We start from the raw sequence: 27412 nt of genomic DNA on the forward strand, positions 1-27412 counted from the left end.
TCAGAAAAACAGTTCATAGCAGGTTGCATTCTCATTATATTTAATTATTTATGATAATTATAAACAATAATAATAAAGCTAGGTAAAACATATAAAATGAAAATAACATACCTACTAAAATTATTTAATACATCTGATAGCCAAGGCTTTAAATATACAATATTCAATCCATAGCGCCATAGCATTTTCATTACATTTACCAACTCCCATACACTTTCTTTAAAAATATATTCTGTGCCATCATATATAGCCATATATCCTTCTGATACAGGTACCCGTGCAGACAAGCCTAAAAGAAATGCAAAACAATCTGTTAAAACTCAATTATTTCTTGTTCTTTTAGAATTATTCTTTAATTTAGTCAGCACAATAAAACATGCTTTTATATGAATGGAAGCCATTACAAAAGTAATCACCACAAGAAACTATAATATCATTCTGGCTAGATTTGTCCAGATATGCTGTAAAATGCTTTAGCTACAACATATATACATACAGAATGTTACAAAAGTCTATTATTGCCACAGGGAAATTTATCTACAGTTGACTAAGGTATTTAGTTTACTAAAAATATTTAGTAAACTGTAAAATATTTAATTTTTCTACATTCCACTGTAATGTTTTTCTTTAAATTGCTGATTTTCAAATGTTTTGTCATGAACCAACTCCTAACCTTGGTGCAATGATTAATTACTGAGTGCTCCCTCCCAGAATAATCACTACATCTGAACTGGTCTCAAAAGTAACATTGTAACATTGTCAATGTTACAGTAATATTATTAATGGCACACAAAAGGATAAATACAAAATTACTAATGGACATATACAAAGGTGTGGCAATAAAGTTCCTGGGTTGGTGCAATTAAAAGAACATGAAGTGAAGGTGCTCCAAACTGGTTTTATTTTTATACACAGTAATCACCACTTAAGTGAATGCACAATTATATCATTCTAAGAGTTTCTGTACAGTCAATGAAGGTGTCCAAAGAGTTGATGTTCAGTTCGGCAGCTACATTTTTCTTTATGTCCTCAACACCCTGAAATCTCTTTCCTTTGAGGAAAGAGATTTCAGGATGTTCAGGGCAATTTTCACCTTGGGAAAGAAGTCCACTGGTTCTAGATCAGAAAAATAGGGAGGATGGCTGATCTACACAATTCCATGTTCCATCAGAGATGTCAACAACTAACAACTACAGAACGGACAGGCAACAATAATCAGCTGCCTTTCTCTCGAAATTGCAGCCTCGCCCGGGAAACAGGATGCAGCATCGACTCTCTCCTCTTCAGGTACAAATTCCTTGAATCACACAGTTTGTCAAAAAACATGAACAGCATCATTTTGATCCCGGACTTCTGTAAACAAAACTTTTTGGATCATGGTGATGATTTTGAAGTCCACTTCATGCTCTGACGTTTGAAGACCCTAACTCGCGACTTTTTTTCAACATTGACCTATACTTGTTAAGTAAATCTGCAAATCTCTTACTCTTAAGGTCATTAATACCAACATTTACAACAATATCACTTCCATGCCCTTAAAAGATATCTGCTCTATGTCATCAACTTTTGCCCCCGGCAGACATACCCTGGTCCTGTTCCAAAAATGGCATAGAACAAAGAACAAAAAACAGAACAAAGTGCTGTAAAACCACAGCCTTTTCTGCAGAAGTCACAACTTTTGTTTTTTTTTTTGGTGTTGCCAATGACAAAGACTTGCAAACAGAGCTTTCTTTTTTACTCTCTGGGTCAAAATGATGAAGCCATGTCTCACTCACTATTATTACCTTATGCAGAACCTCACCATCTTCAGTAATCATCTGGGCTAAGGTAAAGTAAGCCAACACGAGAACGACAAGAAATATTGGATAACTTACACGGAAAATTAGTTTACTGACACCAGACTCTAGCGCTGCTCGCTCAGTAAACAGATGGTAGAGGTGTTATCGGTCTGGAGCTGAAATCGAGAAGGATATATTGATTGACAGGTAGGGATGGCAAACAATGAAATTATTGGTGGTGGGAGCGACAGAAGACAAGCTATTGTGTAGTCATTGTGTATTTATGAGTAAAGAACAGTGCATTTACAATGTACGGTAAACAGGTAATAGTAGCGATGAATCTTTTAAAGATGGAAGAAATTTGTAAGGAAAATAAAACGTTGGTTGATTTTTTGATGAAAATTAAATTAATAAAAGTTTCGTTCTGTTCATTTTTATGTTCTTTATGTTTTTTCTCATTATTAAAGGCAGATTTTTGGAGTTCATGAGTGTTTTTACTATACTGTTGATTTAGGTTTGGTTACGAAAAAAGGAAAAGTTTTCTTTATTTTTTGTTATATTTTGTAACCTGACCTTAAAATGGTAGGTTAGGAAATAATAGAAACAGTTTCGTTATATTTAGTGACCTAACCTTAAATGTTAGGTTAGAAAATAATATAAGAAAAGAAAGAAAGATTATATATATATTTTTAAATAGTGAATAGGTGTTGATTGACATTATGATACGTGTGTGTATCTGCACAAGTGTATTTAAAAATAAAAGTACAGTAATAAAAAAATATTTTGTTAATAAACAATTTATGTGCTAGTCCACATGATTCTAAAGAAAAAAGGTTAGGCAACTGGCAACTGGCAGATATCTTGAGAATATCAGTAGGGAGCATGTACATTATATAGGAACTTAGATGCCTATACAGTATATAGGAACTTATTCTCCACGAACATTTGCATGTGGAACATGTTTGTGCATGCTGGGTTCCAAGACTACTCACACCAGAGCAACAGCAAGTTTGCATGGGGTTCAAGCTCCCATGGGATTCAAGTGGAGGTAACCTGACCTTTTTTCACCATTGTGGAAAGCGTTCATTAGGACAAGTTACCATTAGTGCTACTGAACTGATGTTATCGTGTGTTGTGTTACAGAGCGAGCAGCACTTGAGTGCCCTATCGGGAAACTAATTTTCCACGTTAAGTTATCCGACGTTTCTCGTCGTTCTCGTGTTGGCTTTCTTTACCTTCGCCATCATCTGTTACAGCTCCTGACGAACCTCCATGCAAACTTGCTGTTGCTCTGGTGTGAGTAGTCTTGGAACCCAGCATGCACAAACATGTTCCACATGCAAATGTTCGTGGAGAATAAGTTCCTATATACTGTATAGGCATCTAAGTTCCTATATAATGTACATGCTCCCTACTGATATTCTCAAGATATCTGCCAGTTGCCTTACTATCATATAATGATTTTCTCTCTTCATTACAGAAGCAGTGTTTATGGTGGTGTTTCCCAATGTGGGTCCTACACCCCACATGGGGGAAATTTGATTGTTCAGGGGGGCAATTCAAAAATTGCTCGTCTAGAGTTTAAAACAACCTCCTACTATGACTTAACTTGTACAAAAGAAGAATTGTTGGTAAAGTCTCTGTTTATTGCTCATACTGCAACTGTCAATCGTACTCTTGAGGCTCGTTATGAAATTTCTTTACTCATTGCTAAATCTGGGAAAAATCATACTATAGGAGAGAATTTAATCAAACCATCAATATCAGCATTTCTTAAAACAGTTCTGGAAAAAGATGACAAAGACGTGAAAGCTATGCCACTCAATAACAATACTATTAGCAGAAGAATAGATGAAATGAGTGAAGATATTGAAATACAACTTGTTGGAAAGCTGAAAACAAGAAAATTCTCAGTGCAAATGGATGACTCAACTTTGAGAGACAGTGAAGCCGTACTGATAACTTATGTAAGATATATTGATAAAGGTAATTTTGCTGAAGAAATGTTATTCTGTAAATCATTAGAGAGCACCACTACCTCCAAAGATATATATAATAAGCTAAAAAATTACTTAGATGACAATAATATACCAATGAAAAATATAACATCTTGCGCTGCAGATGGTGCTCCTAATATGATGGGCAAGAAAAATGGCTGCTTAAAATTGATGAAAGATGAGAATCCAGAAATGCTTCTTGTGTATTGTGTTATTCATAGGGAAAACTTGTGTCTCTTCAAGCTTTTTTTGTGAAGAACAAAATGAAGACCATGTGAGACTTTTACTTCACACTGAAGTAAGGTGACTCTCGAAAGGGAACTGCTTGAAAAGATTTATGGAACTATTTGATACTATTAGTGACTTTTTAAGTGACAAACCTAAAATGAAGCATCTGTTAACGGTCGATGGTAAAGCATTTGTGAGTTATTTAGCCGATATCTTTGAAAAACTAAATATATTAAATAAACAACTTCAAGGAACAAATAAAACTCTCGTCGATGCAAAAGCGAAGACATTTGATTTCATTACATTTATTAAATTATGTCAAAAATATATTTGTAAAAAAAGTTTGAACAGTTTCGTTGTCTGCAAAAATGTGAAGTGACTGATACCGCTGTATTTGTTATTGTTGATCATCTGAAAATTCTGTCCGATGATTTAAAATAAAGGTTTTTTGATTTAAAACAAATTGATTTTCCAACCTGGATGATGCAACCAATGTTAGTGGATTTGTCTGATGTATCAATGCAGTACCAAGAAGAATTCTCAGAAATGCAAAATGATGAGTCAGTTAAAACTTTATTCAATATAAAAGAAGCGATGGCATGGCTTTGTGATGAAACAGAAATTAAATACCCAAATTCAACCAACTTTGCAAGAGAGCTATTGTTACCGTTTCCATCTTCATATTTAGCTGAATGTGGATTTAGTGCCATAAATGATTTGTTACTAAAGAAAAGAAATCGACTGGATATCACAATGTCTATTATATGTTTTGAAAATTTACTTACTATTTTTTTCTTAATAATTTCCTAATGATTTCTTCCTAAAACCTAAGTCTCGTGTCCTGAACAAGTTGTAATTAGGCTTCATTTAGGGAATAATTCAATTTTTGAATATAAAAAATATATATATCGGTGTTTTCCAACGTTACATAGGGGGCATCAGAATTTTAGAAAGACTTAGGTGGGGCATGGTAAAAAAAAAAGGTTGGGAAACACCGGTTTATGGTTTCTGTGGTAACAATAGTACTAGGTTGGAGCTCTAGGACCGCAGATTTTTTGGATTGAATCGCATCCATCTATAAACATTCTAAACTACCTACGAGCTGTGGTATATGGAAGTGTAGATTCACAGTAAGCCTCTTTTAACATTTCATATGCATCAGCTGAGGTTTCCTTGAGACAGAAATAAAATTGAGAGCAGCATACTGTTCCTCGCATGCCATGTCCATTGTTATGTAAGGAAAACTGAACAGGCATACACTTGACTGGCTGCCGAGGTCACACCATGAGCATGAGTCAACAGTGTAGTTGCTCTGTGATGCAACTTGGTTTGGTGTTAAATTCTGCAGCTCAGCTAGAAATAGGAAGCAGTATAGTTGTTCATGAAAAATAATGATCATTCTTTATTGAACATCCCTTGTACTTAATGCTGCTCAGGAGCACAGGCTTGAGAACAATTGGGGAAATACTATCAGGACATCCTTTTGATGGAAGACTACAGAAGGCTGTTGTTGTTGTTGTATTTGGGTTTTCTGGCACAAGGGCCTCTTGGGCCATATTGTGCCTGTTCGATATTTGCTTATCACAAATTTCTCATGTTATTGTTCCTCCAAATTTGCATCATTGCCAAGAATCTGCAATAAGGTTATCTGTTCCTTCAAATGGGATAGGGAGGTAAAGGTTGATTTTCTGGTAGTTGAAAGTTGGGGACATTCAATGAGAATATGATATATTGTCAACTGCGACTGGCACAACAAACACTGAGGAGGGTTCTCTCCCATAAGCAAATACAGATGAGTTGGATGTGAGTGTCCGATGCGGAGCCTTGCTAGAATTACTTCTTGTCGCCTGCTTTTCCTGATACTAGATGTCCACAATTTTGGCTCTTTTTTTATCTGTAACAGTTTATTATTTATTTGAGCTTTCCAGAGGTCAGACCATTGCTTCCTACATGATGTTTCAATGATGGATTTGTAGTCGGTGTGGGGCACTGTTTGTTGAATGGAAGTGTTTGAGTTAGGATGTTTAGCGGCGGCGTCTGCTTGTTCATTACCTGGAATGCCTGCATGACCAGGTATCCAGCAGAAGGTAACCTTCTGGTTGGCTTTTTTACAGTAAAATAACTTGGACCGTATCTCTTTAAGAATCGGATGAGAGGGCGACATGGTAGTTTGAATGGCAGTGATTGCGCTTAAGGAGTCTGTGTATATCAGAGATTGCTTTATACAGCTGTTGTGTATTCTATCTAGAGCTAGTTTAACTGCAAATAATTCTGCAGTATAGATAGTGCATTCCGTAGGAAGAGACACAGCAACTGAGAAGGCAGAAGAAACTGCTGCAGCCCCAACGGCTGCGTCTGTTTTGGAGCCATCAGTATAGATAGGTACTTTATCTGAGTTTTCCAACAAATGAGTTTTATGGAGCTGTTGATAGTTTATATTTGCCAGAGAGGATTTTCCCCATCTTGAAAAGAAATTGCCGCAGAGAGATGAGAGTTCAGTCCAGGGAGTTTCAGGAGTAGCAATGTCTTGGAATATATTGTGAAATTTAAGATCCCAACTGATCGTGAGTTCTTGCAGTCGAATCCCTGAGGGGCGGTTTTCATTAGGCTTATTGTGATATAATTCAACATATTGAGGATCAAACAGGTACTGCCAGCTAGGGTGGAATGGCATGCTTTTAATTTTTGCTGCATAATTACATAATAAGGATTTTCTCCTGAGATGCAAAGGGGGTTCATTTGCCTCAATATACAGGCTGTGGACCGGAGATGTTCTGAAGGCTCCCACAGCTATCCTAAGAGCACTATGCTGTATGGTGTTTAGACGTAATAGTGAACTTTTCCTAGTGGAGTCATAGACAGGTGATCCATAATCTAATCGTGATCTTATTAAAGCTCTATACAGATGAAGGAGAGAGCTTCTGTCAGCACCCCAGGACTTAGCAGAGACTGCTCTCAGGATGTTCAGTTTTTTAAGACATGTAGTTCGAAGGAAAGCAATATGGGAAGCAAAATTAAGTTTGTTATCTAAATATAACCCCAACAGACGGAAATTGTTAGTGACAGGAATCAGTTTGTTTTTTAAAAATATTTCTGGATCCGGGTGAAGTTTGCGTTTTTTACAAAAATGAATTGCACTAGATTTCTTTTCTGATAGGGAATAGCCATTCCGCAATGTCCATGATTCAATTTTAGCGATGGAAATTTGAAGTTGTCTTTCAATGGTGTTCATGGTTTGCGATTGACAAGAAACAACGAGGTCATCAGCGAATATATACGATTCTACTGTATTAGGTACATCCTGTGTCATGTTTGTAATTCTTATTGAAAATAACGTCAGACTAAGAATGGACCCCTGAGGAACACCCTCCTCTTGTTCAAATGATTTAGATAAATTGTTCATGTATCTAACCTGAAATGTTCTGTGGCATAGGAAGTTTTGTATAAAGTGGGGTAAATGACCTCTCAAGCCAAAAGAATGAAGATCTTGAAGTACACCGTATCGCCAGGTGTTATCAAAGGCTTTCTCAATATCAAGATTGATCATGACCAGATGTTGTCCCCTTATGAAGGCATTTCGGATGTTTGCTTCTGCTTTTATCATTACATCTAACGTGGACCGGTTCTTTCGAAACCCGTACTGATTGTTATTTTGCAAGTTGTTAGTTTCCAGGAACCACGTTAGCCGCCTGTGAACCATTTTTTCCAAGACTTTGCCTAAGCAGCTGGTCAGTGAAATCGGCCTGTAATTATGTGGAAAGCTGCGATCCTTTCCTGGCTTTGGAAAGGCTAGTATAATTGAGTGATGCCAGGAGTTTGGGTAAGTATTTTCTAGAAATATTCGATTGTAATATTTTAACAATGCCCTTTTTGTTCTGTTGTTTAGTTGGCTTATCATGACGCAGTAGATCCCATCTGGACCAGCAGCACTACTGGAAGTTTTATTGAGCACCCCTAAAAGTTCTGTTAATGTAAATGGCTGGTTGTACGGGTTTGAAACTGTAGTGGAGAAATTGATCTTATGCTGCTCTGATGATTTTTTAATTTTCTGAAAGATTGGGTTGTAGGTGGATACGCCTGATATACTGGCAAATGATTCGGCTAAGGCATTTGCAATTTCTGCCGGAGAGGACAACTCCTTTCCTTTCCAGTTTAATATTGAGGCCGGGGTCTGGACATATTTGCCATCAATTGTTTGTATTTTCTTCCAGATGAGTCTGATATCTGTGTCCTTGTAAGCTAATCCATGCTTCTCTTTTTGCTTTCCTTCTTATTTGGCGGAACTTAGCTTTCATTCTTTTAAAACTAATTAGGTTACTGGTTGTGGGGAATTTGCGGAACAAATTTCAAGCCCTATTTTTTTTTCTGTTTAGCGTATGTACAATCCGGATTCCACCAGTAATTATTGTGTTTGTGTTTCCCAGGCAAGGACTTTGGTATTGTAGAGTTGGCAGCTTGTAATATTTGATTAGTTATATGTTGTGTGACATAATCTATGGGTTGAAGTTGAATTATTTCATCATCTAACTGAACATCTGAAGCATATTCATTCCAGTGTGCCCTACGAAATTTCCATTTGGAGCGACCCGGCAAAGGGGAGTTTACCCGTGTTTGCAGCTTGCAGAGAATTGGTAGATGATCACTATTTAGTGGATTTTCAAGAACAGACCACTCCGTTAGTACATATGGAGGGAGAGCAGATTGAAAGGTCTATTGCACTCATGGATCCTGTAGAAAAATGTATACAGGTAGGCTCTCCAGTATTCAAAAGGGTAAGTTGGCACACATCGAGAAGATTTTCTATTTGTTTACCTCTTTTGTCGATTGTTGGAGATCCCCACAGTGAATGATGAGCATTGAAGTCTCCGAGTAAATAGAAAGGAGGTGGTAGCTGGTCTATTAGATTTTCTAGATTTTCTGAGGAGATTGAGGAATTTGGGGGAATATATATAGATGCTATTGTAATAGTCATGGCAATTTCTGCGTGGATTGCCACTACCTCAAAAGGAGTCTGAAGAGCAACAGGTTTAGATGGAATATTATTTCTAACAAGAACCGCCACGCCTCCACGGGCCGGCGAGTCGATACTCCTATCTCTTCTGAACATGGTATAATTTTTAATGGTAGGACACACTTGTGGATTTAAATAGGTTTCTTGTAGGGATATACATGCTGGTTCATAGCGGTTTACGAGATCATACAAGTCATCTTTTGCATTACGAAAGCCTCTACAATTCCACTGAAGAATTCTTTCCATTATGCGTTCTTGTTAGTTGTTTTTGCTTCTGACAGTTTTTTGGTTGTAGCTTGTTTATACCTCTCTATTTTTACTTTGTCTTTCTTAGGAAAGAAAGGACGTGTTGTGTCCCTCTCATCAGTTGCGTGGAGTTCTAAAATTCCATCATCTGAATTTTTCTCCTGATCAACATCCATTTCTGTTGAAATCCGTGGATGCACCATTGGGGTTTCTGTAGCTTTTGGTTTCATTGTTGACGCATCGGCTGGAATGGAGATTGGAGTATTGCTGGCTTGTTCAGTTGTTTGTTGTGAAGGACACTGTTTGGGAGAAGTGAGTATGGATCGTGCCCAATTCGCGATAGATGTATTAGGAGGAACTGTAACATCTGTTTGGATACTTACTGATTGCACCTGTTTGGCAGCTGTGGCATACGTACGCTTTGGCTCCATTTTGATTATTTCTCTTCTCGCCTCTGAATAAGTGACTTTGTTTTCCACTTTATATTTCTGTATTTTTTTCCCTTGCTTCCATAGTTCGCATATTTTGGAGAAAGCTGGGTGATTACCTTTACAATTTGGGCAATTAGGAGTGGTAGCATTGCAATCGGATTGGTTGTGGTCTTTCGATCCGCAGTTAGGACATATTGCCTCACCTCTACATGCAGTCTGAGACTGTCCATATTTTTGGCACTTATAGCACCTGATTGGGTTTGGGATGTAGGGTCAGACATGGCAATGGAGATAGCCTGCTTTGACAGATGTTGGTAAGATGGGAGAGCTAAAAGTGAGGATTATGCTCCTTGTTGGAATGAGAGTACCATCTTTACGAGTCATGATTCTCCTGGCTTGGATGACTCTTTGTTCTCGTAGTTCTTTGACTATTTCCTCCTCTGATATGGTTAATAAGTCCCATTCTGCAATTACTCCCTTGGAGTAATTTAAGGTGGCATGGGAAGTGACTTTTATTGGATGTCCGCCAAAAGTTGTCAGATTTAATAACTTTGCAGAATGCTGGGATTTCATGGTCTCTACCAGAAGATCCCCAGACTGGAGTCGCCTTACTGATTTTGGTAAACCTGCGACAGCCTCTAAGCATTTTTGCACAAGGAATGGGGACAATTTACTCAAAGGCTGGTCTGATGTAGAGTGCAGTATGAGAAATGCTGGTATCCTCTTGAGGATTTGTTTTCAACCTCTTGGGTTGGGAGAAGTCATCATCGGTGTGTTTTGTCGCTAGTTTTGAGCTCGGAGGCTCTAAAGGTAGGAACGTATTGTTATCCATCTTTGCTCCTTTCAGCCCCAGGAGAGTGGATTTCTTCTCCCAGGTTACCGGCCCCGCCAAGGGGAGGCAGGAGCAGTGCTGCTAGAGTGACCAAGCGGTATAAAAGTTAGTATATTAGTTTAAATGGAAAAAAGAAAGGTGATTTGCCTTTCTGAAACTTAGTTACAGATCGTAAGTCTAAGTTTACTAGTATTTAATGAAAACGTAAGAAAACTTGTTTAACTGAACAAAAACTGCAGCTTCGAGAAAAACGCTCTAGAAATCACTGAGAATCGCTTGATCACTATAACGCTTGGCACCCGGGGCCACTACAGAAGGCATTATGTGAAGTGTACTGGGAATGGTAAGAGGTGGATTACCAAGCTCATCAATACAAGAGTTAGAAGCTGAGGTGGCAATAGAATCATAGGTTTTAACAGAGGTGCAAGTCCAGAACAGCAAAAGTTGGCAAGAGACCAGAATGCTCAACTACTGTTTAAACAAGAAGCAAATTTCCTACTCTTAGCCCAGTGGTGCACAAACTATGGGGCACGACCCCCAGAGAGGTCGTGGCAATCCTTAAATAAAATTAGTTTTTGTTTACATCAAAGACAAAAAACCTGCTGTTAAAAACACTTTTTCAATACTGTAGGTGTAGAAACCTTACTGCCGCCGTAGCCTAGTGGTCAGGCACGCGGGTGCATAAGTACACGTGCCTTGAGTGACCGGGGTTCAAGCCCGTGACTGCTGAAGACAGTTATCGCTGTTTCTTGTATTCTGTCTATCTTGTGAACTCCTCTGATCATTTGATCGTCCCGGAGTATAAACAGAAAATTTATTTATTTATTTACTTGAAGGAAGTCTAAGATACGAATTAACCCTATTGCCACTCTTTATTTTTAGGGTGGTTTCACATGTGATGCAGGTGGCTTTCTTACTTATTACCCTTGTGGATAATATGTCGTTTTGCTCACTGGCTATGGACACACAGAAAGCAGCTGACTAGTGCGATTTCTCGGTGTGTATTAATAATTCCCAGTACTACTCAATTGCTCAACCGTAATCCCTCTAGCTCTTAATTCATGCTTCCTACAGCAAAAATTTCTGAAATTGCCTAAAGGCCAGAGGTGCAAATATGCAGTGGCAGTAAATAGCAAGTCTGTTGAATGCATGCTTTATTCTGCTTCGTAATTCAGTGCTTTCACGTCAACTTGAATGTGTTTTTCATTCTTCTGCTACTTTTTATATTATCATTGTTTTTAAGAAAGAAAAAAATATATATTTTTATATATTTTACCATGGGCAATTGGGTAATCAGAACAAAATGGTCAAGGAGTGAAAACAATAATGTTGCTACAGATACATCAGAAGCTGAAATGGGTAAGAAATGTATCATGTAAAAATTTGGACACTAATGTTATTTCAAGTTAGTGTAACTATCAATTTCTGGAAAGAGCCATCATATTCCAAATCAAAAGAAATGAAAAAGAATACAAAATATCAAGAAGAATTTATGAAGCTTTACTTAGTGTTGTTGTTGATGATGAGCAATGTTCTTCATGTGTAATATGTTACAAAAAACTGGCTAACAAAAGCATGAAACCTATTAAATTAAAAGGGCACTTACATACGAAACATCCAGAGATAATGAAAAAAACTGAATCCTTGTTCAAAAGACAAGCCTACGCCATACAAGGTCTGAAATCTTTCATGAAGAAACACTGCAGTTCCTTGTAAAGCTTTTAGAGTATCATTGGAAGGTTCATATTTAATAGGAAAAAAATTTTAAATCACATACTATTGCTGAATCCCTTGTTCTCCCTGCTGCAATAAAAATTATTTCAATTATGCATGGTGAAAAGTACAGCAATGATTTAAATACTGTTCCTCTATCCAGAGACAGTTATCGCAAACAACATAAAATTCAATTTATTAAATTGAATGAGAGAAAGTCCAATTTTTGCAATACAGTTAGATGAATTCACAGATATTTAAAACCTTGCTCGACATATTGTATATGTCAGATACTGCTACGAGGGAGATATTTTGGAGAATTTTCTATTTTGAAAAGCTTTGGAAGGAAGAACGATGGGCGAGATTTTTGATTTTATAAATATTTTCTTTCAAACAAATATTGTCTAAAGTGGAACAACAGCTTTGCGATTTGTACTGATGGTGCAGCTACATTAACAGGATAAAATAAAAGTTTAAAAGGCAAAGTAAAGGAAATTGCTCCAAATATAGTTTTGAATCATTGCATTATACAGTACATAGGGAAGCATTAGTAGCAAAAGGAAATGCAAATTGATTTGCATGAAGTTTTGAAAGATGCGATCGATTTTATTAAAAAGTAGAAGCTTAAATAGCAGACTTTTCACAATGCTTTGTAATGAAATGGGATGAAACGCTTCTTTTATATACGAAAGTGGGGTGGTTGTCCAGTGGTAAAGTGTTGTGATGTCTTTTTGACCTCAAAAATCGGATAAAAATCAGAACCTTGCTCAAATGTTTACAAATCAAAAATGGTTTGGAAAACTTAGTTCCCTTGCTGATATATTTGAAAAACTTAATGATTTAAATTTAAGTCTTCAAGGACAGGGAACAAATATATTAATACTCAGTGATAAAATAGAAACTTTCAAAGGGAAGATTAATCTTTATAAAACTGAATTTGAGCGCAATAATACTGAAATGTTCCCATGTTTTTTGATTTTGTTATAATACTGATATTTTGCAATTTAGGGATATCATTGCCACCCATCTAACAATGCTAATTAAGAATTTTTCCAAATGATTTAATGTATCTCCAGAAAAAAAGTTGTATTGGATTTGTGGATGGCTTTGCTTTTGATATTTCTTCATGTCCCAAAATTATTTTGTTTTAATTGTTGAAAAATATTCAGCAAAAGGAAGATCTTATCGACCTGTTGTCTGACAAAGCATTATGTGCTCTTTTCAAGACTACTTGGAAAATTTTTGGCATTCTCTTCAAGAAAAGTATCCAGAATAACAAAACAGCAATCCAGACTTGATCCAGAAGATGACACAAGATTAGTAATTACAAACATTGCGCCAAATATGATATAAATATTATTGGTAATCCAGGCTCATCCTTCTCATTGTTTTGTAATTGTTTATTTTTTATTGTTTTATAATCTTAATGGAAGAATAAGAATTTGATTTGTTGTTTTTGCTGTATTCAATTAAAATATTAAATTATTTTAAAGTGTAAATTAAAAAGGAAACAATTTTTTATTCCTTTCTCTGTACCCAAATAAAAATTTTCTACTACATAATTTATAAAATGCCATTTTTCTTCTCTAAAATTCTGGTCATCCTATCTCAGCATGGAAGTGTTGCATTAATTTTATATTTAATACAGGGGGTCGCAAGCGAAATAAGTTTGTGTGCCACTGTCTTAGCATCAGCATTAGTAGAGGCATTTGATGCAAGAAAGCAAGCTTATGCAGCATCAGCGAAAAAAAAAAAAAAAACCCACTTCCACTTCACCCCTCTGTTCGTTCAAAATACCTGTCCAGCTGAGTCTTAAACTTATTTAGGCTATCAACCTCCACCACAAGGGATGGAAGTCTGTTCCACCAACCAACCACCCGCTGGCTAAAGGCAAATTTCCGCACGTCTATCCTACATCTGTCTTTCCTCAATTTGAATTTATGCCCTCTCAGGTGATTTTTCTGAGCTAGAGGAAGAATCCCATCAGCATTGAGCATGCTTAAACCATTCAAGGCTTTATACACCTCTATCAGATCACCTCGCTGGTGCCTAGTCTCCAGACACTGTAATTTGCAAAACTTAAGCCTTTCTTCATAAGAGCACCCCTTTGTTCCATTCACTAATCTTGTTGCCCTTCCTCTGTACTCGTTCCAGCAGCTCTACATCCTTCTTGAAATGAGGCCTCCAGACCTGTATACAGTACTCTAGATGTGGCCTGACCATTGCCTTATACAATGGAATAATCACCTCCTTATCCCTGCTGGAAAAATTCCTGTATATCATTGACAATACTCCATGAGCTACTCTTGCAGCCCGTCTGCACTGTCAGAGAACTTCATATCTGCCTGCACAACCACCCCCAAGTCCCTTTCATTCTCTACCACTGTCAGTGTAGTACCACAGAGTTGATACGTTGCTCTGGGGTTGCTGTTTCCGATGTGTAGTACTTTACATTTGTCAATGTTAAACTTCATTTGCCACCTCTCAGCCCATCTGCTCAACCTTTCCAGATCCTGTTGCAGCAGCATAGTGTCAGTAGTGTCCTTGACAACCCTGCCAACCTTTGTATCATCTGCAAACTTGGACATTAAGCTTGATATACCATCATCAATATCATTTATAAATACAGAAAACAATAATGGACCCAACACTGAGCCCTGAGGGACTCCACTAATAACATTAGTCCACGATGAGCAGTGTCCATTGATTACCACTCTCTGTCTTCTCCACCTCAACCACCCCTTTATCCATAGCAGCAATTTGCCTCCAATGTCACACTGCTCCAATTTGTGTAGCAGTCTTCCATGTGCAACAGTATCAAAAGCCTTTCTAAGATCCAAGTATATAATATCAAAGTTATTCCCTGCATCCAGTTCTTTTGTGACTGCATCATAGTATCCAATCAAGTTGGTCAGGCAAGACTTCCCCTTAACAAAACCATGCTGTGTCTGAGCTATAACTGAAGTCTTGTCTAAATGATCCTGCAGTGCTTCTTTAACCAGTGCCTCCATTAATTTTCCTGGAACAGAAGTTAAGCTCACAGGTCTATAATTACTTGTGTCAGCCTTTGATCCTCCTTTGTGAATTGGGGTCACATTTGCACATTTCCAGTCTATGGGTACCTCCCCTGAGTCCAAGGAAGCTCTCATAATTATGGCTAAGGGTTTGCTTACTTCCTTTGCTGCCTCCTTTAATATAACTGGATAGATCCCATCCACCTCGGGTGCCTTTCTTGTGTTTATCTTCAACAGTTTCTCCTCCACTTTACTCCCAGTTATTTCAAGATTCTGTAGCTTACTGCCAGAGTTGAATACACCTCTGGCATTCCCCTTGCTGAATAACTCCTCATGTGTGAATGTCGATGCAAAATATTCATTTAGTTTGTTAGCTACCTGAGCAGGATCATCAACAGTTGACCGATCAATATCAAGTGGACCAATCTGATTCATCACCTTCCTTCTAGAGTTTACATAAGTAAAGAACTCTTTGCTGTTTTTCTTTGCATCCCTTGCCAAGGATTTCTTGTAATCTGCCTTCACCTGCCTAACCTCCTTTGTAACTTGGTTGCATATCAACTTGTATCTATCATAGGCTTCTGTGTCATGTGTTAATTTGTAAGTATCCGATGCATTTTTCTTCTCTGCCATATGCCTCATTAGTTCATCTGACATCCATTTTGGCCTAAACCTTGAACAATATTTCTTAGTTGGTATGTAAAGCCTAGTGGCTTCCAAGATAAGTTCTTTGAATGCTTCCCATTTTGAATTTGCTGTTGGTAACATCGTCAGTTGGTCCCACTGTATAGAATTTAAATACTGTCTCAGTCCATCGTAGTCGCCTTTACGGAAGCAATAACCCTTCCCTTTACCCATAATGGTAGTTACCTCTAGGGGTAAAGGGAAGGGTTATTGCTTCCGTAAAGGCGACTACGATGGACTGAGACAGTATTTAAATTCTATACAGTGGGACCAACTGACGATGTTACCAACAGCAAATTCAAAATGGGAAGCATTCAAAGAACTTATCTTGGAAGCTACTAGGCTTTACATACCAACTAAGAAATATTGTTCAAGGTTTAGGCCAAAATGGATGTCAGATGAACTAATGAGGCATATGGCAGAGAAGAAAAATGTTCAAAATAGCCTGTTCAAAATCTAGTTTGGACTGATTAATAACAGCTTTACAACAATTGTAAATTGTTACGAGCTTTGGTTAGGCAGAAAATGAATCTGAAGATTAGATGCAAGACATTTGTAATATACAACTTTCTTGCTTTGAACAGCCTTAGCACATTTATTGGATAACCAAGGATTAGATAAAGGAAGAGATTTTAGGACATAGTGTAGAATAAAGGATTCTACAAGAATAATTCCAGACTCAATATGAACAAACATTGATATCAGAAGATTTAAAACAGCAATCCAATTAAGGAAAAGAAGAATAGAAGTCTCACAGACCATTCCAAACAACACTAGGCTGAAAATGGCCACAAGAGAAAGGCTCCACTGGAGAAGAAACCATCACCAAGTTGTGATCTGAGGTACCTAGAGGCCAATTCACCTTAACTATGAAGGTTGGAAGGGTTGTTCATGAGAAAAAGATCAAGAATATTGGTGGGTTGTTAAGATTGTCTAGTACTCTGGCAGGTAAATGAACAATCTATGCAAGGTCATTAGTAGTTGCAAAGGCATTAGCGACTTGACCAGCTAGCTCCATGTGACTAGAAACTGAAGCCAGCTGGAGTTGTGCACATTAAAATTACCAAGGAAAATTATCTCACTGTTAGGAAAGCTAGGAGAAAGTCGAGTTCAAAGAAAGGAAGTCAAAGATTTCCAGGTGATTAGTGGAATCAAGTGGAACTCTTTGAGAGACTGAGAGAGGCAACAGATGAATTCGACAGAATGGGGTAAAGTAAAGTAAAGTGAAGTGTGAAGTCGGACAGCACCGGGGGTTCCCCCCATCTCCGCGTTATGTACTCTGTTTATGTGGCAGAGAACTCTGTGGAGGCCACAGATTTAAAAAGTGTGTCGGGAGTGGTTCCTTGTGTAGTGTTATGTTCTGTTGTTTCTCTGACCAATTTAGCAGTTGGTCCCCTACCAAGAACCACTGTTGCCCACACTTTGCCACGAGGAGGTAGGTCAGGCGCCCAGTAGATTATTTAAGTACTCTGGCAGGCACACCACCTAATTTCCAAGGATTTCAGTGGCAAGGCCTAAATATATATAAAAAAAAAAAGGGTGAACACTAGAATTTGGAAAGCAGAAAGAGGGGACCAAGAAAGCAGTTGAAGTTAGATGTTGATTAGATTTTTGCGACATTGTTATGGGCATATTCGGTCGGTATAGTTAGATTGGGGGGAGGGGACTGATGAATGGGAGTAAACAGGTAAAAGAATGAGGCGACAGAGAAGGCATCCCCAAAGAGATCAGTGGGACGGGCCCCACCAGGCAAAGTATGGGGAAGGCAGGGAAGGGATGAGACAGAGACCTGTCTCCTCCCCCCCCCTTGCCTGGAGATGGGATTTTAAATGTAACCGAGTTTGAGTACCTGGTTCAGATTGCCAAATGGCATATCGACAGCAAAGCCGAAATATGTTTCCGTCAATGATGGCTGTCAGGACTTTTATTTTTAGTCATCGCAAAAGAAGGTAAGAAGGTCAAACTGCCCATCCTGCTCTGGGGATGAAATATGCTAGCTGGCAGTTGGGAACCCACCAGGCGAAGTAATAATCTTCCCCCTTGCCCAGCAGGGGGGGAAGGCATTTACTTCCATTCATAATTTGCATTCTATTTTTATACTTTTTTCTTATATTTTAGAATAATTTTTTTTCCTGTCAGGTTATATATATATACTAGTTGTACCCACTACGAAAATTTCACAATTGGTAGCAGAGTTTTTCTCTAGTTGTCCTAAAGAAATGTAGTCCATGTTTTGTCATGAGCAGGTAAGCCAGTACGCACCGAATCCTTTCTCATATCTGAGGAAACAAAATTTTCTTTCGTTCCACCATCTTTCCGATTATTCAAAATGCACACGTTGCTTAACAATTTCAAATGTACAAAATGTAGTACAGTCTCTATAATACTTCTTTGAAAATGACATTTTTTATATTCTGGTGCCCTTCTGGTAACTTTATCTTAACATGCTGGAATGAGCTGACCCGAGACATTGCTATATACAATTGGATATGACTAAATACAGGGTTAGTAAGCAAAATTCCGACTCTATCAAACATCTGCCTTTTATTTATAGTCATCGCAAAAGCCAGCTGAATAGGAAACTGCCGTCTCTTAAATGAAAATGGCAAAGTCGAATTTGATAGAGTCAAATCTACACGCAGTAAGAGTACTGTTTTCCTTTAACTTCTACTGTTATTATTTCTAGATCCAAAGAATTCTGATGCATAACTTTGTCTATAAGTCTCATACCATTTATCAATCCTTCTGAAATTGCCATATTCCAAAGTAAAATAAAATGATCCCCGACTTTTTCACACTTAAAATGTAAGGCTTGACAATGAGCACAACCTTTCACTAAGTAAGCCAATATTGCCACATATTAATTCTTACGGAACCTTAAATGCAAATTTCAGACAGATTCTGGATGCCTTTGAAGGAGTACGAAAAGGTGTTTCTTCTTTGCTGCAAGGTACGTTCAACACAACCAGTCACAGTAGCATGGCAGCATAGCTAGGCTAAGGCACAAAACGGGCCCATTCTGTAAAATAAAACTATTCGGAATTTTATATTTTTCCATTTTTCTGCACACACCTAGGAAGAAATATCTTCAATTTGCAACCACTTTCAGCCCAATCGGTTAGGTCTATCTTTCACAATGGAAGTCTCAAGAAAACAGCTTCCATATTAATATTTAGATAGATATATATATTTTTTTTTTTTCGCTCACTTATTCATCTTTTTTCTCACATCGGGGGGGGGGGGGGGGTGCAATGGTGTATAATGTAAATTTTAATACTAATGCATAATAATTAAGCTAAATAAGTAAAAATATAAAAGATGAAAACTAGGGTTAGTGTGTGTACTTAATTGTAAGATTTATGGTTTGTGTTACTTTTCTAACACACACACACACATTCATTCTTCTGGTTTCATTTCATTTGTTTGACTCGCTTTCTACACTGCCCTCTTTGGTCACCTCAATTCACTGCTATTCTTCAGTTGTTGTTTTTTTGCAGGGGGAGAATGCAGTGATAGTGTTTCTGTTGTTAGTAAATGTTTGTTAGTACAGTTAGTCCTCGTATAACACATGTTTACACTACACGAATTCGATCATACACGATTTATAAATAGGGTAATGATATCTTACATAACACGAACCGAATTCGCTTATGCACGATTCGCCTTTGTGTTTACAAGAAATGACAGTCGGACAGGAATCACCCCAACCGAACGCAACACGATAGGAATGAAGAGAAGATTCTGAAAATGTATTTATGTTTTTTATATCAGTGAAGGGGAAACACATTTCACCATAATAACGTAAAAACCAACACAATTCCAGCTATCGGTATGATCGCAAATACAATTAGATCGAGTTTACTACCAGTTTATAAAAGATTCCACTAGCAGGAACGCAACTGGAAATTGTTTTTATTGTTTTATGGTAGTAACACCCAGAAATGTGCTTTAGTAAAATGTGAGGTGTTAATAGCGTGTCTCTGCCTTTACGGTTGTTTATTCAGTTGCTACACACGCCCAGCTTTGTTTATGTGTATCAAGCGTGCCGCCTCGTTTTGTAATTGCATTTTATTCCCTAAAAATGAATAAAATACTTAAAAGGTGTGAAAAGGAAGCGTCCTGGTGAAGACACTGCAGATTCAGAGAGAAAATGAAAAGCAATATTGATAAACAGAGGCGGACTGGATCAAAAATTCTTACCCGGGAAAATTTAGTGGCCTCATACTCATATTGTTTATGGCCAAAATCACACACGACTCTGGCCCACTGGGGTTTTCCCGGTAAGGCTTATGGCCAGTCCGCCTCTGTCGACAGAGAAAAAAATATGAAATTGTGAAACGCTTTGAGCGAAATGAAAGACCATGTGATATTGCACGTGCTACAGGCCTAAATGAGGCAACACAGAGAATTAGAAAGAATGCAGAGAAAATAAAAACAACTTTTATAGTAGGAACAACTCAAAGTGTAATTAAAATCCATTAGATTAAGACACAAAGAATTGGAAGAGATGGAACGGCTGTCATCTGTTTGGATAGAAAATCAAACAAAATACAAGTTTGCTTACGATAGAAGCAAAAGCATTAGTAATATTTTATTACGTAATAGTTGTAATAAAATACGTAAGTATTTTATTACGATTATTTATTGTATTTGGTGATGTTTTGGTTGTTTGTTTGTTATTTGGTTTTTAGGAGCATTAGCAACTAAGGCCATATTGCTCCGGAAATATGCGGTGGTCATTCCCTTGACCTTTCCGCATCCTCCTTATTTGGTGGTGACGGGTTCGAACCCCGGTCTAATTAAGAAGCATGTGCTCCTTTCCACCTGGCTACGGAGGCGCCTGTTTTGGTTACAAATGTGTGTTCAATCTTGGGTGGTCGGCACCTAACCCTATTTTTCCCATAGGGCCTATTGTTTATATTGCACGATTTTGCATTGCACGAGGGTTTCTAGGAACACAACTATCGTGCTATACAAGGACTGACTGTATATATAAAGTAATGAAAGTTATTATTGACTTTGTATTCTTTGGCCAATTACATTTGATCTTCCACTCATTCCGATTCACCATAAGACTCATTAACTCTCTTTTCCTCATGCTGGGTCACCCTTTCTTTCACCAAAACTCATTTATTCCCTTTTACCATAATTCCTAATTCATTCTTTGACTCAGTGCAAAGCCCGCTGATTCTGTCTTTCAGTCTCATTCATTCATTCTCCTCTTTCATTCTACATTGCATCCCCTTTCTACTAGCATACTGATAGTTTTCAGCTAATCTGCTCCCCTGGCTACCTGTACATCTCCCTCCCCTCCCCTAAATGGTTACTTATTTGGTATGGGGCACAAGGTTCCTACACATGGCAGGGTAGTCATGGAGGGTACCCAGGTCAATCCAGTCTTGTTGTCAGGTTTCTATCAGGGTGCAGAATACTGCTATCCTGACAGTTTTTAAGTCATTGTCTGGGCATAGTGGGAGATGGGCAATTTTAACTATTAATTATTATTTAATTTCTGGGAGGCTGAATTGCCATTCTTTGAATAGTTCTGCACATCTCTAATACTTTCTGTGTGAAAGTCGTAAAGGCTTCACAATTTTATTCTTCTATGATGAACAGATGTTCTTCTCTGCTGGGAAAGGTGGCAATCTGTGCTATTAGATCCGTTCTGGGGATATCATAAATTATACACTTCTTTTCCTTGGTTGGACTAATGTTCCAAAACTTCTGATGTCAACGTTTGCTCAGATTGTGTCAGTGAAATTATTCTTGTAGGAATAAAATCCTTTATTCCACACTCCACTTTGAAATCTCGTCCTTTATGTAAAGCTTGCATTCCAATAAATGTGCTAAAGCTGTTCAAGAGAAGAACGTTGCATGTCGTAATTGGCTTGTTTCCAATTCTTGTTTCATTTTCCCTACACCAAAGCTCGAAACAATTGCAAAGCAGTTATTAATCAGTAGATTTTGAACAGACTAAGAATAGAAAACTTGCTTCTTGCCCTAATGGTAGCCAAGCATTTTGGTCTCTTGCCAAAGCTATTGGCCGCAACTTTTGCCCATCTCTGCTCCCACCTCTGTCAAAACCAGATGGTTCTGTTGTCACTGCAGCCAAGGATAAATCTGACCTGCTAGCATCCCATTTTTCTTCCAAACTCATGTATGAATGATATTGGTAAAAGGCCTCCACCATTCCCAACACGCTCCATTCAATGTCTCCTGTGGTCTTCAGTCAAAAGAATTTTGACGAATCTTGATGCAAAGAAAGCTCCAGGTCCTGATGGTATTTCTCCACTTGTTCTCAAAACCAGTGCTCCAGAACTACTCCTGTTCTTTGCCGCCTTTTTTTCACTTTCTTATTCCAAAGGTATTTTTCCTTCTGCTTGGAAATTTGCTCATATCCAGCCAGTTCCTAAAAAAGGGTGACAAATCCCTCCTATGCAATTACTTCTAATCTTTCTAAGGTAATGAAGAAATCGATTAACCGCCAACTCTTAAAGTACCTAGAAACCTTCTGTCTGATCGACGATCACCAGTATGGATCCGTCACTGTCGATCCACTGGTGATATTCTGGCTTATCTTACTCATTTATGGACAAATTCAATGGAAAAATTTGGTGAAACACAAGCAGTTGCTCTTGACATCTCAAAGGGTTTTGATCATGTTTGGCATAAAGGTCTTCTAAACAAGCTTCCATCTTATGGTTTTCCAACTGTTTTTTGTAATTGGTTATCCAGTTTTCTCTATGATCATTCACTGAGGGTGATGGTAGATGGCTCTCTGTCTTCTAACTTCTTCACTAATGCTGGTGTTCCCCAAGGTTCAGTTCTTTCCTTCCATTCTTTTCCTCTTGTATATTAATGACCTTCTTCCATTGACTGGAAATCCTATCCATAGTTTTGCCGATGATAGCACATTGCATTCCACTTGCCATTTTGAGAAACCTTGCCCTGCTCAATCAGCTTCAACCTCTCGAATATCCGCCACCAATTCCTTAAATGCGATCTACAGATAATTCTTCAGTGGGGCAAAGACAACTAAGTTGATGTCAATCCTTCTAAAACTCAGTCCTGTCTTATATCTCCCAAAAAGGATTCTTCTGCTCCTATGCTTATCTTTGGTGACATTCCAATTTCTAGGCAAAATGATATATCTCTTTTGGGGATTACCCTGACTACTAATCTCTCTGGGCACAAGCATATTACAAATATTGCTTCCTCTGCATCTAAAAAACTTGGTTTTCTCTTTCGTTCTCGGCGTTACTTTTCTTCCAAACAGCTGTTCACTCTGTACAAATTGCAAATCCGCCCTACCATGGAATCTTGTTCCCACACGTGGGGCGGTGCCCCCAAAACCTCTTTCAGGCTTCTAGATTCCATTCAGAAGAGGGCAGTTAGGTTAATTAATGATTCATCTCTAACAGAGTCTCTCCACTCGCTTTCTCATAGACGTACTGTTTATGCTGCATGCCTTTTCTATAGATACCTCCATGGGCACTGTTCTTCTGAATTTGCTTCTATAATTCCTGTTCTTTTTTTCAAAACAGTCAGAACCTGTGCCACCACCAGCCAACATCCATTTACTGTCCAATTTCATACTCACAGACCCAACTTTTCATCTTCCTTGTTTATTCATTGAACTGCCGTTTTCTGGAACAACCTTCCTTCATACGTATTTCCTGAAAATTACAGTCTACAGAAGTTCAAGTCTAATATCAACAAATATCTTCTTTCATTTTCTCAACCTCCAACCCAAGCATGGTACTAAGTACTATAGGTTCTAATACCTCTCATGTTTGGGGTTTTCATAATAAAAAAAAAAAAAAAGAAAACACAGTATACATCTGAAAATATTTTAAATTACTATGCACCGGATATATCTAAAATTCTGTTTAAAAATCTTCTAACTGCTTAACCTTTGAACTGAATACTGAACCCTTTGCTGCAAATCATCTAATTAGTTTTGAAACACCAGCTCATAACTAAGAAGCCACTTATCTTAAGTCAGCACAAAATAATATCAACATATTATAAACAGACTATTAAAAAACTAATTTACCAAGAAATTGGATGAAATTTTTTAAATAGAAATTGCGGGGATGAATAACTGAACCTCCTGCTTCATACTGCCTTCCTGCAATTTCAACTGTTGAGAGTCTTCCTCCGACTGATTTTCCTTCATATAAATCAATGACACAGTTTCCTTTGAACAATCTTTTCAAGTAGTGGGAAGTTGAGGCACCGCCAATGCCACCACCAATAATTGCTAAAATAAAAAAGAAAGAAAGAAAAAGTAAATGTATATAACAGCAGTAGGGAAAACTGCTCCCATCTGAATGGTGCAAGACATACTAGTATATACACTATGCTGCCACTTTATAAGGTACACCTACCTAGTAGCATGTTTAGCCTTCAAAACAGCCCGAGGCATGGATTGAACAAGATGCTGAAAATGTTGTGCAGGAATGGAGTACCATGCAGACATGAGTGTGTCACGCAGTTCCTTGAGATTTGATGGAGGTGTAGGCCTGTAGTGAACAGCCCTTTCCAGCTCATCCCAAAGATGTTCAATAGGATTGAGAGTGGACTGAGTGGGCCACTGCAGCAAAGAAAAGTCATTTTCGTGTTCCTAGAACCATTCCATAGTGATTCAGGCCGCATTATCCTGCTGAAAGTAACCATCTGACTGAAGATAAACTGTCAACATGAACGGATGCACTTAGTCAGCAATGATGTTTAGGTACGATGTGGCATTTAGACATGAATTCATTCCCCACACCATAACACTGCCCACACTGCCTTGCACAGTAGTCGGCAGACATGACGGGCATGGGTTCGTGTTGTTTTTGCCAAATTCTGAGCCTTCCATCAACATGGGCATTAAATTCCCCATCAGCATGATGCACCAGGAACTTCGACTCGTCAGACCAAGCACCTGTTTTCCAATCCTCGATAGTCCAGTGCTGGTGTTGCCATGCCCACAGGAGGCGTGCTATCTTGTTCTTCACTGATAACAAAGGAATGCGATGTGGCTGTAGGCTGTTGTAGCCCATTCGTGACAAAGTGCGACTAGTGGTCCTTGGTGTTCTGTGCACCAAGGTTGCATTCTAACGTGATATGTGACATTGAGGCCCATCTCTTTTCAGGAACCACAGGAGTGCCGTTGAGAGGATATTTTCTGTTCGTTGTACCATTCTCAAACGCCCTTGAAACTGTGGTGCTTGAAAAGTTCAGAAGAACTGCCTTTTCAGAGATGGTTTGTCCAGCATGTCTTGCACCTACTACCATGCCATGTTCGAAGTCCGTTAGATCATTCCTTTTCCCCATTCTTGCTACGGTTTGTATGCTTAACTGATATTAGAAAGGTTATTCTGCTGCATTTATATCCACAACTGTGGTCATGTGACTTGCAACGTTGTGGGACAAACCATTTGTGTGCACAGCAGAGATGTACCTAATAGTGTGGCAACACAGTGTATAATTTAAAAAAAAAAAAGATGTGCATAAAACCAGATAAATAAAAATAATAAAAAAAAATGTCAGAAAACTATTTTCCAAACTAGAACACATGCAAAAAATGTATCATTATTTATTTAATCAAAATATTACATAGGCACTGTTATAAGACCATCAAAATGCCAGAACTGTCAAATATACTGTATTTCTTTGATTTCTAAGATGCACCTTAATTTCAGAAAAAAAAAGCTTTGATTCTAAGAAAAAATAAAACACTAAAATAAATCTAACAAATATTTTTATTATAATAGAATTCAATTTACTAACAACAATAGTACCGGTATTTATCAGTAGGTATGTTATTCATCACTTCCTTCTGAATCTTCTAAGTTGTCGATATTATTATTATTATTAGCTATATGGTGCAAGGAAGCCCAAGGCTTATGCTGCACCAGCCAAAAAAAAAAAAATATCTGAATTACCCTGAGAGAGAGAGAGAGAGAGAGAGAGAGAACAAGTCAGAAATAGAAGGGAATCACCAAGAAAGAGAAGAATGATGATATCCAGCTCAGGACCCTGGGTGTGCCAAGCCCATACTCACCAGATGTGAGCCCATGTGGGTAAATATCTGCATCTGAATCAATATCAGAGTCTACTTCACATTCAGGGTCAAATTCTTCTGAGCCGTCGTTATCTTCATTATTTCATAATATATCATCTTCTGAGAGCGTTGGTGATGCAACATTTTTTAAATGAGTGCTTTACTATTCTTTCTGGGAACAGCTTCTAAGCTGTTGATACCCATTCTGCCAATTTTGATGCCGGCGCTTTCTTAATTTTTCCGGAAGGTGTCAGCAGAAGGTTGTCAGTCAACAGCCAGGATTCATATTCCTTTCTCAAGTAATCCTTAAATGGTTTGTTGACTGAAACGTCGAGTGGCTGCAGTTGGCTAGTCGTGCCACCAGGAATCACAACCAAGTCACCACGTTTTTGCACGATTTTATTTTTGACACGTTCAGACAAATGTCTAAGAAATGCATCAAGTATTAGCATGCTAGATGGGTTACGAAGACTTCCAGGACATCTATTCCACACAACATTTAGCCAGTCTTCCATAAACTCTGCCGACATTCATCCATTTTTTTGTGCACACACAATAACATCTTTGGGGAAATTTTCATTCTTCGGTATGGTTTTTCTATTTAAATTAAATATGGCGGCAACTTTCAACCATCAGCGATGATGCATAGCATCATGTGATACGCTGCTTTTGGTAGCCCGTGCTTATAATCTTGATTTCTTTAGCACCTTTAGCGTTGACGGTGTAATTTCGAGGCATATCGAAGAAGACCGGAGTTTCATCAGCATTTCCAATTGGACCAAACTCATAGTTTCTTTTTTACCCTAATTTCATCACCTGTCGCTGAAAGTTAATCAGCTTCTGTTGAAAGTCTGCAGGAATTTTTTGACAGATAGATGTTCGGTGCCTTAACGATAATCCACTACGACGCATGAGCCTGTTGCACCAGCCGCAACTGAATTTAAAAATTATCTCTCTATTCTGAGGGCCTTGGCAATTTCTCTGGCTTTCAATTGCATGGCTTGTCAAGTGATGCTTTCGTGCGTGTCTCTGTTACAAAACATATCACAGCTTCAACAATTGTAGAAATTTTCCATTCTTAGGCCCTGTAAAGCCCTGTTGGTTGTTGCTTTGCACAAAAATATGGAATTGCAATCATTTCTCCAACGATGAACAGTTACTTCACTGATGTCAAAATGTCGACATGCAGCTCTATTTCCATGTTCTTTTGTATACACAAAAACTTTTCGTTTCAATTCGGCTTCGTAGTGCAATCTTTTTGACATTTTAATGTGCAATAATGGATCAAAATTAAGGAAATACAGTAACTCCACTTCTTACGTACTTTCGAAGATACAAACAAAACTCTAGTTTTTGCTGAGTGAGCTCCACTATAATGAAATAACGGTGGCTTCACATTTCGAAAGCACATGAAATCACCCGTG

The 27412-nt window shown here is 38.0% G+C and overlaps 1 protein-coding gene across 4 annotated transcripts in view; it reads right to left on the minus strand.

Moving 5' to 3' along the window:
- The window catches only part of LOC150077381 (prenylcysteine oxidase 1-like), a 94612-nt gene that overhangs the window by 54500 nt on the left and 12700 nt on the right, over positions 1-27412 (minus strand). For 3 of the 4 annotated variants that reach the window (XM_090386217.1, XM_090386218.1, XM_090386216.1), the window contains exons 2-3: positions 23991-24197; positions 112-289 (exon numbers count right to left, since the gene is read on the minus strand). In XM_090386217.1, coding sequence (XP_090242343.1) covers positions 112-289; positions 23991-24197 — 385 coding nt within the window. The remainder of the gene's footprint in view (positions 1-111; positions 290-23990; positions 24198-27412) is intronic. The other variant, XM_090386219.1, reaches the window with a different exon arrangement.

This window comes from Mastigoproctus giganteus, chromosome 12 (assembly GCF_048544385.1).
Source record: "Mastigoproctus giganteus isolate SK-2022 chromosome 12, ASM4854438v1, whole genome shotgun sequence".
In the NCBI taxonomy this organism is placed as follows: domain Eukaryota; kingdom Metazoa; phylum Arthropoda; class Arachnida; order Uropygi; family Thelyphonidae; genus Mastigoproctus; species Mastigoproctus giganteus.